The following is a 15,827-nucleotide window of genomic DNA, read 5'->3' as shown; positions in this document are numbered from 1 at the left end:
ATCTTGCATGTTATATGCCTGATAAAGCAGCGTTTGTGAGCTCAGCGCTGCTGTGTGTACAACCTGTTTCTCCCGCTTTTTAGCACCTCCTGCTGGCAGAGAATGAATTAGCATTTTCAGTAAGTCGGTCTGATTTACGCAGCAAACATATTTTGCTTTTCTTATATCCAATGGTCGGGTAATAAAAAATGCATTCTGATTATTTGCGGGTGGATAAAATAAATCATAAATGATGCAAATATGAACTACAATTTTTTAAATACATTTTTTTTTCATGAGGCAGACAACGATCAGCGTGTTATGTTACCGTTATCCCTTACGGCTCCGACGAGGTTTTGGTCCGTCCTCCACGCTGAGACAACTCACAAAAGACTATTTTTAGCCAAGCAGCGCAGAGAGCCGCAATTTGCAGAGTTTCAGAAACGTGCCACGGCTGGCTGATAAACACAAGCTCCAGTAGCCATGGAGCCCAACGTGCCGCAGACGTGTGCAGTGAGGCGCAGATCAGCTCTAACGTCACTGAATCTGCTGTTAAAAATGAACCATCTATTCATCATATTATCATGCAAAACATACAAGACAAATAGCGAATTTTTCATTGTTTCTCGAAACGTCATAGCATTTCCACACCGGTGATGACATGACTGTGGCTCCAAATCATTTATGTCCCACGCATCATGTACATCGTCACGTGTTGACATCATCAAATTGCAATCGGTTCGTGAGATCGGCCAAGTGTAGTGAGTACCGATCGAGTCATAAAATGTGATTTTCGGCCACCGATACCGATCTCCGGCCGATTGATCGGAGCATCCCTAATTCATGGTATTCAAAACACACCATGAGCTCTGAAATGTGGAAGCCACAAACACCATGTTTATTTGCCAAGTACAATTATGAAGAAACATCCACAAATCAGAAATGTTGCTGTTACCATGGAAACAAAAGTCAACTGTAAAAGTCTACTCCCGTCAAGTGATCTTCCAAGATGGCGCCGCGGAAGGCCGCCTCGGTGTGGAGCTCTACAGTTGTTTGAATGTTTTTGTTAGTTTATCCGGTTTTTAGTTATATTCCCACAATCAGTTTCACCATGGATGAATTGCGGAACATTTGGCAGTACACACCACCCAATTCTGATGTTTTACTGGACATTGTAGTTGGCGGAGCGGTGGTGCTGTTCAAGCACTTTAAGACATGCAAGCATGGGAAGTGAGCCGGAGCACAGGTCAAGCTCAGACAGCGCGGCTTTAGAACGGCGCTGCCTAGTATCCATCTGGCGAATCTCTGCTCTCTACCCAACAAAACTTCTTCTGCTCTCCTGGATAAACAAGGACTTTTCAAACTGTGCTGCTCTGTGTTTCACAGAAACCTGGCTGAATGAAGATCACTGTTTGGTTCATCTTATACCAGCCTACAGGCATAAACTGAAATCAGCTAAACCTGCAATAAGGACTGTAAAAAGATGGACTAATGAAGCAGAGCAGGATTTACAAGCCTGCTTTGACTGCACTGATTGGAGTGTTTTTGAAGCTGCTGTCAACGATCTGGACGAGCTCACAGAGACTGTAACATCATACATTCTGTGAGGATATGTGCATTCCTACCAGGACTCATTTAACTTACAACAACGACACATCGTGGTTCACTGCAAAACACAGACAGCTCCATCAGGCCAAAGAAGATTCTTACAGGAATGGGGAAAGAGTCTTGTATAAACAGGCCAAAAACACTGACAAAGGAGATCAGAGTGGCTAAGAGAAACTACTCTGAAAAGCTGAGAATCCAGTTTTCAGCCAATGCTTCAGTGTGGAAAGGACTGAAAGACATCACCAATTACAAGACACCATCCCCCAGCACTGTACTGAATCAAAAACTGGTCAACATTTGAATGAATTCTATTGCAGGTTTGAAAAACCCTGTCTCACACCTCACACCCATTGTGACCTTCTCTCAATGGATCCAATAACACCTCCAGCAACCCCCCTCCTGAACTTCGGATCAGTGAAGATGATGTGCGTCAGGTCTTCTGGAAACAGAAGACAAGAAAAGCACCAGGCCCATGCAGTGTTACACCAGCCTGTCTGAAATCCTGTGCTGACCAGCTGGCCCCTATCTTCACACAAATTTTAAACAGATCACTGGAGCTATGCAAAGTCCCTTCCTGCTTCAAACGCTCCACCATCATCCCCATACCAAAGAAACCCAAAATCACAGAACTAGATGCTTTAATGTCTGTGGTCATGAAGTAATTTGAAAGACTGTGTGCTGGTCCACCTTAAGGACATCACTGGACCCCTTACTGGAACCCCTGCATTTTGCTTTCCGAGTAAACAGGTCTGTGAATGATGCAGTCAACATGGGACTGCATTATATCCTACAACATCTGGACAAACCAGGGACTTATGTGAGGATCCTGTTTGTAGACTTCAGCTCGGCCTTCAACAATATCATACCAAACCCTCCTCTGGTCCAAATTAACCCAGCTCTCTGTGCCCACCTCCATCTGTCAGTGGATCACCAGCTTCCTGACAGACAGGCAGCAGCTAGTGAGGCTGGGAAAATTCTCATCCAGCACCCAAACCATCAGCACTGGCGCCCCTCAGGGATGTGTTCTCTACCCAATGCTCTTCTCTCTCTACATCAATGACTGCACTGAAAAGGACCCCTCTGTCAAGCTCCTAAAGTTTACAGATGACACGACACTTATTGGCCTCATACAGGACAATGACGAGTCTGCTTACAGATGCGAGGTTAAAGAGCTGGCTGTCTGGTGCAGTCTTAACAACCTGGAGCTGAACACACTCAAAACAGTGGAGATGGTTGTGGACTTCAGGAGAAGCCCCCCTGCACTCCTCCCACTCACCATCGTGAACAGCACTGTAGCAACAGTGGAGTCATTCAGATTCCTGGGCACCACCATCTCTCAGGACCTGAAGTGGGAGTTCCACATAGACTCCATTGTCAAGAAGGCCCAGCAGAGGCTGTAGTTCCTTCGACAGCTGAGGAAGTTCAACCTGCCACAGGAGCTGCTGATACATTTCTATTCTGTAGTCATTGAATCCATCCTCTGCACTTCTATAACTGTCTGGTTCAGCTCAGCTACCAAAACTGACCACAGAAGACTACAGCGGATAGTCCGGACTGCTGAGCGAATCACTGGTACAACCCTCCCCACTCTCCAAGAACTGTACTCATCCAGAGTGAGTAAAAGAGCTGGCAAAATCATTCTGGACCCCTCACACCCCGGCCTCATTCAGGACGGTGATGAGTCTGCTTACAGACAGGAGGTTAAAGAGCTGGCTGTCTGGTGCAGTCTTAACAACCTGGAGCTGAACACACTCAAAACAGTGGAGATGGTTGTGGACTTCAGGAGAAGCCCCCCTGCACTCCTCCCACTCACCATCGTGAACAGCACTGTAGCAACAGTGGAGTCATTCAGATTCCTGGGCACCACCATCTCTCAGGACCTGAAGTGGGAGTTCCACATAGACTCCATTGTCAAGAAGGCCCAGCAGAGGCTGTAGTTCCTTCGACAGCTGAGGAAGTTCAACCTGCCACAGGAGCTGCTGATACATTTCTATTCTGTAGTCATTGAATCCATCCTCTGCACTTCTATAACTGTCTGGTTCAGCTCAGCTACCAAAACTGACCACAGAAGACTACAGCGGATAGTCCGGACTGCTGAGCGAATCACTGGTACAACCCTCCCCACTCTCCAAGAACTGTACTCATCCAGAGTGAGTAAAAGAGCTGGCAAAATCATTCTGGACCCCTCACACCCAGGCCACTTCCTCTTTGAACTGTTGCCATCTGCACTGAGTGCCAGAACAGCCAGGTATGAGAACAGTTTTTTCCCTCAGGCAATCCATCTCATGAACAGTTAACTTTACAATAAACATGTAATACACAACATTATTTATACATTTATTTATTTAACACACCATACTTCTATTTACATATCCTTGCATTCGTACATAACACACCTGTACACACAAATACCATCTATTGTCTATTTTGTATATTGCGTTTTTCTTCAAAAATTTGTTGTATATTGCTATTTCCTTTTATTATCAGTCTTTTCACTGTCATTCTGTTTGTGCTGTGGAAGCTTTTGTCACCATAACAAATTCCTTGTATGTGTAAACATACCAGGCAATAAAGCTCTTTCTGATTCTGATTCTAATAAGAAAGACATAATGGAGTCAGTCTCCTTACACTCTGAAACAACTTTTGTAATATTGTGAAATAATATTACAATTTAACATAACTGTTTTCTATTTTAATATATTTTAAAATGTAATTTATTCTTGTGACTGCAATGCTGAATTACTCCAGTCTTCAGTGTCACATGATCCTTCAGAAATCATTCTAATATGCTGATTTGCTGCTCAAGAAACATTTCTTATTATCAATGTTAAAAACAGATGTGCTACTTAATATTTTTGTGGAAATGTGATAAATTTTTTCAGGACTTTTTGATGAATAGAAAGTTCAAAAGCATTTATTTTAAATATACATTTCAGTAATAAACGTCTTTATTTTAATAAAAGTATACATTTCTTTTTTTTTTTAAATTCAGTTAATAGTTTTATATTTTATGGTCAAAGCTGATTTGTTTATGCTTTATGGGATGTGTACTGTAGTTCATTTAGCACAGTAACCTTGTAACATTGTTATTTGAAATGCCTTTTTTTTTTTTTGCTTTGAATCAAAATTGTATTTAATTTTGGAGTTGTTTGGTTTGGTTTAAGGCTTTGAACACTTTTTTGAAAAGCTTAAAATAAATGGGAATATTTAATCCAGAACCAGGTTAAGCAGAGAGATTTCCACTGTTATAATGACGTCACATGTACAAATGGCCAAATACATTTCTTCAAGACATTTGTTGATAAGACTACATCCATTTACATGAAACAAAATGCATTCAATTAATAGAAAAAATAATGCACTCACCTACATAATCAGGAATACCAATCCCAGAGATCTTTGCACACACATTTACTGACAGACTGAGAGAAAAAAATAAAAAGAGAAAGAGACATTTAATACAGCATAACTTAGCCAAAAAGCAATGACAACATTTAAGTGGCATTAAAAAAAATCAGAGGAAGAGGATTGTGAATATACTGTAGGTGGAGTGTTAATACATGGAGCTGAATGGAGACGTGGAACGCTGAGGGACTCTGTGCTCCTCAATATTTAATTAATTAATCAAATTTGCCTCTTTTTTTCTCATCCATCTGTCCTTTCCTTGCTTCATCTCTCTATCCCTCCCTCTCTTTAATAGTCTGGTAATAGAGGTGGCAATTAGATCAGCCCAAGAGCGACTTCCTGTTCCTATCAGAAAAAAGGGACAAAACCTCTCTCATTTTCAAGATCTCATACAAATACTATATTGTCATTATATATTCTAATAACATTTCAAAAGCCCATTTATATGAAGTCTAATATGCAAACACCCACACAAACACACTTTTATCCAGACACAGCACAGGACGTCCCGGCTATGGACCGCACAATTAATTTACTGGAATCTAAAGATGGCAGTTCTGTTGCTGCAGGGCTCTTGTGTAAAACTAGCCCTTCATTTGCAAAGAAACACAAATAGAACCAGGACGGAGGATTTAAAACATGCTAGACCATCACAAGCAACTCACTGACACACATGCTGTAAGGTGAGAGCGCATAAAAACACACTCACACCTCTCCAGCTAGTGCTCAATAACTGTATTTCCGTTATGTTGATCGTGTAATGATATCTGTGCTCGGGGACTCACAACTGCAGTCTTAATGGCCCAAAGGGCCAATCCGATGCATAGCATTCCATACAACCCAAATATGTCTAATCAGAAACACCCCATTAGCCCCCCTACACACACTTACACAGCATTGAGCATGTCAGAGTTTAAATTAGCGATAAACAGCTGGATGCGGTGCCTCATGAACAACACGAAATACCCATGAGGCCGTGCCTGATGGAATCCAGCATTTGTGCATTGTGCTCTAACCACGCAAACCCTGCCATGACCCCTCCAGGTAGTGGTGCATTTTAAAATGCTCAGCCGAAGTCATATTTAAGGGAGGAAGTGGCCCCATTACATCATTTAATGATAACTTGTTAGTTCTCCTCCCCCATGACAAGGGTAAATGCATAATCACGTACAAGGCCTGCGCACATACAAACACTCCAGTGCCCGGAGGTTGACCCCTCCTGACCCCTGCTCTGACCCCACTGCAACTTTTCTGACTCTGCCGCCCATCTGTCATCTGTAATTACTGCCCACTCCTCAGAGTATTAATGGCACCCTTCTGTGTGTGTGGTTTGACATGAGTCATTTAACACACTTTTTTGCACTATGCACATACGTAGGCTGTTTAAAATATAATTGTATAAAATATAATCGAACATTTTTTATTAAATTTGAAAAATGCAAAACAGAAGCATTACACTAGTTGTTGTTGATGATAATAATAATAACAATTATTATTATTGTTACTATTGTTATTATTATATTGCTATTATTATAATAACAGAATAGAAACAAATTGCATTAAATAAAAAATATACATTTCACTGGGTAGTATGATTATTATTGTTGTTGATTTTATTATTATTATTAATCCTTCTGTTTTGCAATTTTCTCATTTAAAACAATTTGTTTAATTTCTGTTGAAAGAATACGAAAGAATATTTAAAAAAATAAACAAATTTAACTCTAGCGAGACACAATTTTAACCATGAGTTTACAATCTTAACCATGGTGGTGGTTTTTCCATCCTCTGGATCTCTTTACGCTCTCTTCTCTGGCTTGTTCTGTTTCTTGGTGTTCATCGGTGTGATTCAAGGTTTCTCTCTGTCTCTCTATTTCCAACCACAGTTTGTACATTTATTTTACTAAGCTACTCTTTTGTTATTGCAGAATTCCACACTTTAGTTCTTTCGTTTGTCTCTCCAAAACCTCCAATTCTTTTTTCCCCATGCCAACCCTAACACTCGGGCACATGCACCCCAAGCAGCCAAACAGATCTGGTATGTTTACAGTCACGGGGCCCAAAAACTACTTGTGGGACACAATGTCCATCCACAAAAGGGGTAAGAATGCAGGGTTGTGTGTATGTTTGTGTGGTTTGGAAGAATGTATTGAGACTTCCAGAAACACTAAAGTTTTACCACAGAGAAGAAAAACTGCTGTAATGTGGTACTATAGACCATATGACTTTAAAACCTTCCAGTCAGCCATAGCTCTTTGGCCCAGACTGCTTTGGTTTACCCTTAACCAGAACTAAAGATCAACATAACTGTCCCATCAGCTGAACACTTCATCGAGAATAGATTAATGAAAACATGAACTTTCAAAAGTTGTTTGTTTGTTTTTTGAGCTTGAAGTACACAAGAGTCACCCTTCAGTAACTAGCACTGGATAAATGTGGTTGACACTTACCAGGTTACCATGTCATCAGAATTGGGCATGCGGCAGGACTTGTCCTCAGGATTGAGAATTCTGGGTGTCAAAATCAGCTGAGCGTCCACCGTGACCACTGGCCTTGACCTAGTATTGATGAGAGACAATATAATGGGAATAATATTACAAAAAGAAATAACAAATGACTGATATAATTGATATATGATATGATATGATATGATATGATATATTGCAGTAATAAGTTTGAATGGGAAGCTAAATTCAGAGCTGTACATGAACATTAGGAACCCACTAAAGTTGTCTGTTAAAAATCAAAAGAAATGACAAGACCTAATGTCAATGTGAATTTCAGTTCATAACACATTTTACATGTATGTAAGTGTGAAACAGATACTCATATGAAAATATGTGAATATTAGATCACTAATAGCTTTTTGGTTGTTGGTTAACAATATTCGATAGTTCAAAGTTGTTTCAAAGGAAGATAATAAAAAAAAATTCAAAAATAGAATAATGTACCAATGAATTGTTTAGAATAAGACCAGGAACATGCATTAAGAAAGTAAATATAAATGTACATTTTGTTTTCATGTTGACTTTAAAGGTGCTTTGAGTGATTTTAGCCATTTTGCTAACTTCAACAACACACCTTCTCTCCAAAACCTCTCTCTCACAACAGCAAACCTGAACATACAAAATTACTGACAAGAATTTCGATTAGCTAAAAAAACTAATTGAAGTCATTTCTCAGAACGCCTATTTCAGTGACATCTGATTTCTGACGGAATGAACATTTAATGCACAGTATTACATAATCACTTACAAAACATTTAACTAACAGAAACTAAACATTCAGAGTCTTATTCTAATAGAACATCAGACAGACTGAGTAAATGAGAACTTAACATGAGGTCAGTCTCTGTTCTGCTCCGGTCTCACTTTCAGTCTGTTGAGACTAGCACTCAAACTGGATTAACAGTGGAAATGTTAGCTTACACAAATACACCAGAGCCCACGACAGCTAATCGCTTTAACACTGACACCAAGACACTGCTAGTGCGTGAGACTGTGTGCTGGGACAGGTTCATTTGTCTGTGTGTTTTTGGTGGCCTTGAGGCAGGAAAAAGGGACTATTTTGAAACATTTCTGAGGGAAACCTGATCTGAAATACCCAGTCGAAGTCTTGGGTACTCAGACTAGACATGCCACAATGTTCGCTGACTGTACTCCTGTCAACTACAGCTAAGGATTTCTTCATGAATACATTATGAAGCCAGACATTTCAATATTTTCTGTTATGCAGTTTAAAAAATGTGTTTCAATACTATCATAGAACAGAGGAAAAACAACTTTATATGTATCAGGTTTCCTTCCAGCTAAACCTCAAACACAGGTGGTTTCTGTGCCGTTCACTCTAATGGGGAAAGCATGTGAGTGTAGTAGAAAACTGTGAGTGAGTTTAGGCCAGAAAAAATATGTGCAGCTGCACACAAACATATTATTTGATGTATAACAATGTTTTGATTTGTAATAATTCATGATAACACTGGCCTCAGTTGAATGCCGAGACTTAAAGCTGAGAAACACAAAACTCAAAACAAAAATTACTCGTATCGAATTACAACTTTTTATGATGCACATGTCATGAATCTTCACATGAGTACTTGTATAAAATGTAAAAATATAAATTTTTCAACATTTTGATAATTTTGTATTAATATGGTTTATGTAAAGTGTAAACTTTCTCACCTGTAGGCCACAACTTTACTCACGCCAAATGCACCGACCAGCAAATCTGTAAAGAGAGTGAAATATACTGAGAGCTGCAGGACGGATACAATATGATACAGAAAAATGTGTGTTGCAAGAGAAAGAGAACGAGTGGCTGGATCATAAAGCTTCAAAGCACATTGCAGCTGGAAGTGATTTGGGCCTCCAGCAGACTCCATCAAAGATTCGTCGACCCGTTTCTCATTCTACCAGTCTCGCATCTTACATCACCTGCTGTCCCTGAACAGAGCCATTGAGGAACCCTAGAGAGCCACGGAGAACGTGTGAGGCTTTAATCTCATTCTACTCAGAGGTGCACACAGCCACATCTGATTAAGTGGAAGGTAAATACTGCACACTGAATAGTTTCCTTCTTCTGTTAATAAAGGTGGGCATGATAAACCTGAGTTTCAACTTGAATGAGATTTTAATGTGATGCAGTGGAAGCGCTGTAATGTAGTTTAAATTAACCAGGGCCTTCACAAAAATTAAATGATTAGGTTTAATAAAAACAATGTGATCCCCATCACTAATTTGTAAATCTAATGGAAAGGAAGACAAACCAACTAATGCCACAAAACCCCACAGAATTCCTCAAACTGGTTGATAACACTTGCTTATACTTGTACTGCTATTTTCCTGGTGGATGGCAATAGTATCCATATTGTCAAAACAAAAACAATGAAATCATGTTTTTCCCCCCAAATATTTTGATAAGAAAAAGGAAAAAAGTGAAATATTTAATAATAAATGAGTCACTCTGGAATAAGACTTCTTAAGAGACTTATATTATAAAATATTACCCAAACTTTTGAATGACAGTGTATATGCATATTTTGAATGAAAATGTACTGTATAACTGCATAACAAATGTCCTTTTCTGATGATCCCATTCTTTCTTCCTCCAAAAGCAGCACCAAAAAAATTCTGATCATTATACAGACACATACACATAAATATTGAAATAATTGAAAATAGCAAAAGTAAAATTTTTTATAAATTTAACTTTTTTCATTATCAGGCCAAACAAAACATTGATAGACAACATCATCAAATATTCAGGTCTGTGTGCACACAAAGCACACCTCCTGCACCTGAGATGAAACATTGGAAATATTGTGTGCTCGTATAACCATTTATTCATCTCTGACATCTCATTAAACTAGCATGTATAACTGAACCAACATAAACGATAGCAAAAAGTAGATTCTGACTCAGACAATATTACAATATTAGAGGTTTGATTTCTTTGGTGGTGAAATAGTTTTTGTGATAAGTATAGAATTTCTAAAAACTAAATAAACTTTAACCTTCACACAGGTCGGTTTCATTTGGTCTTTCATCAAACTTGAGCAAGAGAAAATTTTCTCTCCTCAGTTTATGAATTGTACAAAGCATTAATAGGAAGGAATAGTACAAATCGGTCATGGAGGGATGATTTCAGTAAGGAAAACTCAGAAACTCATATGCAGGAATGTTCCAGAACAGCTCCAGCACCCTAATGAGTGCTCAGAGACTGCGGCTTTGATTCCTGTTACACTGAGGTTGATCACTGGCTTCACTTTCCATCAGGTCCTGCCTTCAGGAACGAGACACCCCTGGCAAAGAGCCTGTTGAAAACCAGAGTCAGCAGCTTTTGGTATAGTGACAGAAAACACACCTCGAACACAACGGACAGAAACACGCACACTAAAGCCTACTGACAGACACACGCACACCCTGAAGGCCTGAGCTTTCACCTTGTATCTGTGAGGCAGAAATGATGACAGAATAATTAAATCTATTATATTCTCACATCTGGAAAGTGCATTTGCGCGCTCTTTGAGAGACTTCCACAGAACGGCAGTGAGGTGTAAACGTGTGTGTGTGTGTGTGGTGCAAGATTCAGCCTCAAAACTTTCAGGTCAAACTCTCTGGCCACCACAACACAAGGGTCTTAACTGCAGAAATAGGTTAATAGGAGGTGGAATGATGGAGGGAGGGGATGGAAGAAGCTCAGGCACTTAAACTTGAATGAGGACGGAGTCTGTTATAGTCATCTTCATTCTCTAGCCAATGAAATGCCGGACCACAGCCAACTAATGCAATCCTCTCTTTTACCTCCAGCTCAGAATTTCTCTCTCATTTCACCTGACATACAATCACACATGCATCCATCTCTTCCCCTCCAAAAAAATTAGAAATTAACTCCTCCCTGTAGATGTCTGGATGGAAATCAGGAGTAAATGCACATTTTGGAGGGCGCACTAAAGGGATATAAGGTGCCCCCCCAAGTTCTTAAAACATTTCATACGGGTCCTGAATGTAACATCAGTTTCACACTCAAACAACATATCATGTTTTTGGAAGTATTATAATGTAGAAATATATTGTAAAGGGGAATTCTGATCACAAATCTTTCCACCATCTTTTTTTTTACCATCAGAATGACAAATTCTGATTCTCTCTATTACCATTTGGTATTTTAAATGTGTTTTTCTCTCAAATTAATAAAGTAATTGTTTCTAAATGTGCAATGTGAGTGTGTCTGTTTAGTGTTCTGTCTGAGAACAATACCTGAAGCAGCAGACAGGAAATGCAAAGTACAAAATCTCCACTGCTGTTTAAACAGGTCATGATGAATGACACTTGACCTTTGACTTTAACCCTGCATTTAACCACAAAGTTCACGCTCACCCTCACATTAACCCCAAACCACACACACAAATGAAATGGCTTGTAAACAGGAAAGGTAACCATGTGTGCTGATTTATAACATACAATGAATTACAAGATTTTTTTAAATAAACTAGTTCTTAATCTATGTAGACATTCTGAAACAATGTGCCGACCAAGTTTCCAGCAAAAAGCAATAGTTTGTCCATACTGAACATGAAATTGCTGCTCAATAAGACAAAACCACAGCCAATCAGAAGATAAGTGATGCATAAAGGGATAATTCACACAAAAATTAGAATTCTGTCCCTCTCCCTCATGTTGTTTTAAACCTGAATGACTTTGTTTCTTCTTTTAATATATTCTGTAGAATGTTAGAAACTAAAAAGTTTTGCTGACCATTGACTTCCACTGTATGGACAAAAACACTGAGCTTTTTTTCTCAAAACATCTTCTATGTTCCACAGAAGAAAGAAATTCATACCAGTATGGAACAACACGAGGGTGCGTAAATGACAATTTTCATTTTGGGGTGAACTATCCCTCTACAAAGTATAAAATAGTCATGCAAAAGTTAATTATGACTATTTCTGGTGCATGAAACCATAACCAACTTTATCGACAGACTTCAAAGAATAAAATTAAAAAACACATCCCATTTACATTTATTCATTAGCAGATGGCTTTACCCAAAGCAACTTACAAATGAGGAAAACAAATGAGTGATTTTAATCTAAATTAGAGCCCTGCATTTCAGACTTTTTTATGCCCCTCGGGCCAGGCTTCGGGCCAATTTTCACGTCATAGTTCAAACGCGGGCCGGGCCTCGGGCCTGTTTTAGGCTTCTCATTTTTGATATTTTAGACATCCATCAATTAGTGATGATAAAAATTGCCTTGCTGGTGGAAACAACACGAGACCGTGCTACCGCGACTGTCAAGAGCGGCTCTACGGTGTTTAGTGTCCCGCAGCAGCAGTATGTGTGGTGTGTGCCGTCAGCGCAGCTGAACAGTTCTGCGTTCAAATGCAAGCAATAGGCTTAAGCTTGCCACAAAGCACCGGCAAAAGTAATTACCATAAATGTGACGGGGGAAATAGTAAGGAGATATTTGAGTTATTTACTAATAAACTAGTGTTTTCGGAGTCGGTGTTACAAGGATGAAGTTGCCGATCCTGACTCGCCATCTCCTCATTAGACGCGCCTTTAGAGAGAAGTGCATCTTTACGGATTATGATTATAATGAAAGAGTTTTTGTCTTTGATTTATTTTATTTTGTTAAGTAGTGGGCATGGGAATTCCAGGCCACTTTCCTTCAGAGTTTAGCTCCAACCCTAATCAAATACACCTGAACCAGTTAATCATTGTCTTCAAGACTACTAGGAGGCTACAGGCAGGTGAGTTTTATCAGGGTTGGATCCAATCTCTGCAGGAAAGTGGCCTGGAAGGGCCAAGTTTGCCCATCACTGGGCTAAATTGATCAAACATAGGCTCACTGCCTACCGCTGGCCGCTTGGTCGTTACTTTAAAAAAACAAAAACTTATATTTAACGAACAAAAAATGATCCAAACATTTTTTTAAATTAACTTCTTAAAAAAATGAAACGAAATGTAATCACTTTGCTATTATATACAAAACTGAACTATTTTAATAGCTGAAACAGTAGTATAAGCTGTTTTGGGAGAAGGGGAAAAAAGACGCGCTCGGGTCGGGCTCGGGCTCGGGCCGGTAATTCTGATAAGCTGTCAGACACGGGCCGGGCTAGGGCCCGAGCGTCTCGGGCCAGGGCTAGGCTTTAGGCTAGGGCCTAAATTTGAGGCCCGTGCAGGGCTCTAATCTAAATGAACTGAAGAAAGTGATAAAGATCTGTAAAAATGTACATGCATCAGTTATATACTAAAAGGCCAATTAGATGATTTACACTGATCAAAGATTATGGAGATCACATCTCTAAAAAGCTGCAATTTATCCATTTTGAGAAGGAGAGACAGGAAAACCTGTTTTCTGTCTTTCGTTTTGCTTTCTGGGTCTGTTCAGCATCATTGTGTGCGTGTATGTACACCTGTGTGTGATCGTTTTGCTATCCATTGATGGTCTTCATGTATGGAAAAGATCTGCTTTTATTAGAGCATATTTAGGATGACAATCATGTCGCCATGAAAGAACAAACACCCACACACTTGCGCAACACACACACGTGCATTAAAGTTGCCTGACGTTCTGACTTCCCGTCTCTTTAAAGAAAGCATGTGACAGCATCTGCTTTGATGATTTTGTACAATGCCATTAAAAAAATGAAAGAGGTGATTAAAGGACAGAAAGAATGAACACACTGCTCTGTTTTTGCTGAAATGGGCTTAAGGCGTTACAGCAGAGTTGAGCTTTAGAAACACACTGGATGTTTTTGTAGTTTAAATGAAACAATGAATTCATATTTCTGTTAGTCAAAACAAGATTATGGCACAGCTGTGATGGATTATGAGAACATGCAGATCGGTGTTCTTCAGAAAGCTCTGAATATGCACTCTGGCAGTTCAAATCAATATAAACTAATCCATAAACACCATGTGAAGTCTAGTTGGGATGCCCAAACTAATAACCTCATGATAGAGCCACAGTGTCTTTATTTTCTTCACACTGCCAGACCTCGACAGGGAAACCAGAGGCTCTTTTGTCTGAATGCAAGTCAGTTCAGGACATATTCCAGATAAACTGCTTTTGTATGGACACAGTTCCATAATACATCACATTATATAACATATTTGTTTGCGAACACTTTAAATGTTTGATTTCAGTTATAATAAAGCCTATCCTTAAAAATCATGTAAAGGCTTTAGTCATACTGAAATTGTACCAGCCAGGTTTTGCAAAGTTGCACTAACCGACCTAGATAATGTGTATATATATATATTAATCAGACTACAATCAGCCTCAGCGTTGTGCATTTGCTCCAAAACACAGTGATGAAGTGCGACATGTATTTGAAACTTCAAATATTTGAATACCAATTGCGTTATGTATACTTGGACAGACAGATGATGACTGTACCTAACTGTACATACTGTAGCTTGATTATAACTTCATGTCATCAGAGTCTTTATATGATAGGCTTACAAGGTTATGTAATGCTAAATGCCAAAGCTGCAGAGTTTGTAATGTCCATCTGTTTTTGAAAATTCAAAATATATATATATATATATATATTTTGTTAAAATACACTACCAGTAAAAAGTTTGGGCTCAGTATGTTTTTTTTTTTCAATGAAAACATGAAATTGATCAAAAGGGACAGTAAAGACATTTGTAATGTTACAAAAGATTTCTATTACAAATAAATGCTGTTCTTTTGAAATTATTATTTATCAAAGAATACTAAAAAAAAGGCCAAAAAATATTTTGTTTCCAATGAAATATTTTTCAATATTTATATGATATTTCCAATATGTTTCCAAAAATATTAAGCAGCACAACTGTTTCCAACATTGATAATAAGAAATGTTTCTTGAGCACCAAATCAGTATACTAGAATTATCTCTGAAGGATCATGTGACACTGAAACTGGAGTAATGGCTGCTGAAAATTTTGTAATAAATCAACAATATTACAGTTTTACTGTATTTTTGATAAAATACATTCAGCCATGATGAACAAAAAAGGAAAACTTGAAATCGCATCATATGACCCCTTTAAAAATCTTGCCGACCACAAACTTTTGAACAGCAGTGTAACTGGATGTTTATCCACTTAAAAAGTAGTCCCTTACATTAAAAGAATGATTTCCAAATCATATAAACATTTTCCTGAAAATTCTAATTAACTGCTTTAAAGTTATGATAATTTCTTCTCACAGATACACAGACACACCTTGGCCTGTTTGTCACACGGCTGAAAGAACCAGAATTGAACCCTTGAAACTTCATCTGGAACCCAGTCAACATCTGCCACACAACAATCTGTCACACACACACACACACACACCA

The 15,827-nt window shown here is 38.9% G+C and overlaps 1 protein-coding gene across 1 annotated transcript in view; it reads right to left on the bottom strand.

Annotated features, from left to right (window-relative positions):
- The window catches only part of LOC107681583 (integrin alpha-8-like), an 84,199-nt gene that overhangs the window by 32,809 nt on the left and 35,563 nt on the right, over positions 1 to 15,827 (bottom strand). Inside the window, exons 14-16 of the mRNA XM_016477895.1 lie at positions 9,174 to 9,219; positions 7,443 to 7,550; positions 4,954 to 5,009 (exon numbers count right to left, since the gene is read on the bottom strand). Coding sequence (XP_016333381.1) covers positions 4,954 to 5,009; positions 7,443 to 7,550; positions 9,174 to 9,219 — 210 coding nt within the window. The remainder of the gene's footprint in view (positions 1 to 4,953; positions 5,010 to 7,442; positions 7,551 to 9,173; positions 9,220 to 15,827) is intronic.

Source organism: Sinocyclocheilus anshuiensis, unplaced genomic scaffold, assembly GCF_001515605.1.
Source record: "Sinocyclocheilus anshuiensis isolate Anshui unplaced genomic scaffold, SAMN03320099.WGS_v1.1 scaffold2178, whole genome shotgun sequence".
In the NCBI taxonomy this organism is placed as follows: Eukaryota; Metazoa; Chordata; class Actinopteri; order Cypriniformes; family Cyprinidae; genus Sinocyclocheilus; species Sinocyclocheilus anshuiensis.
Note: the sequence above shows the minus strand (reverse complement) of the source record. Positions and strands in the feature narration are given on the sequence as shown.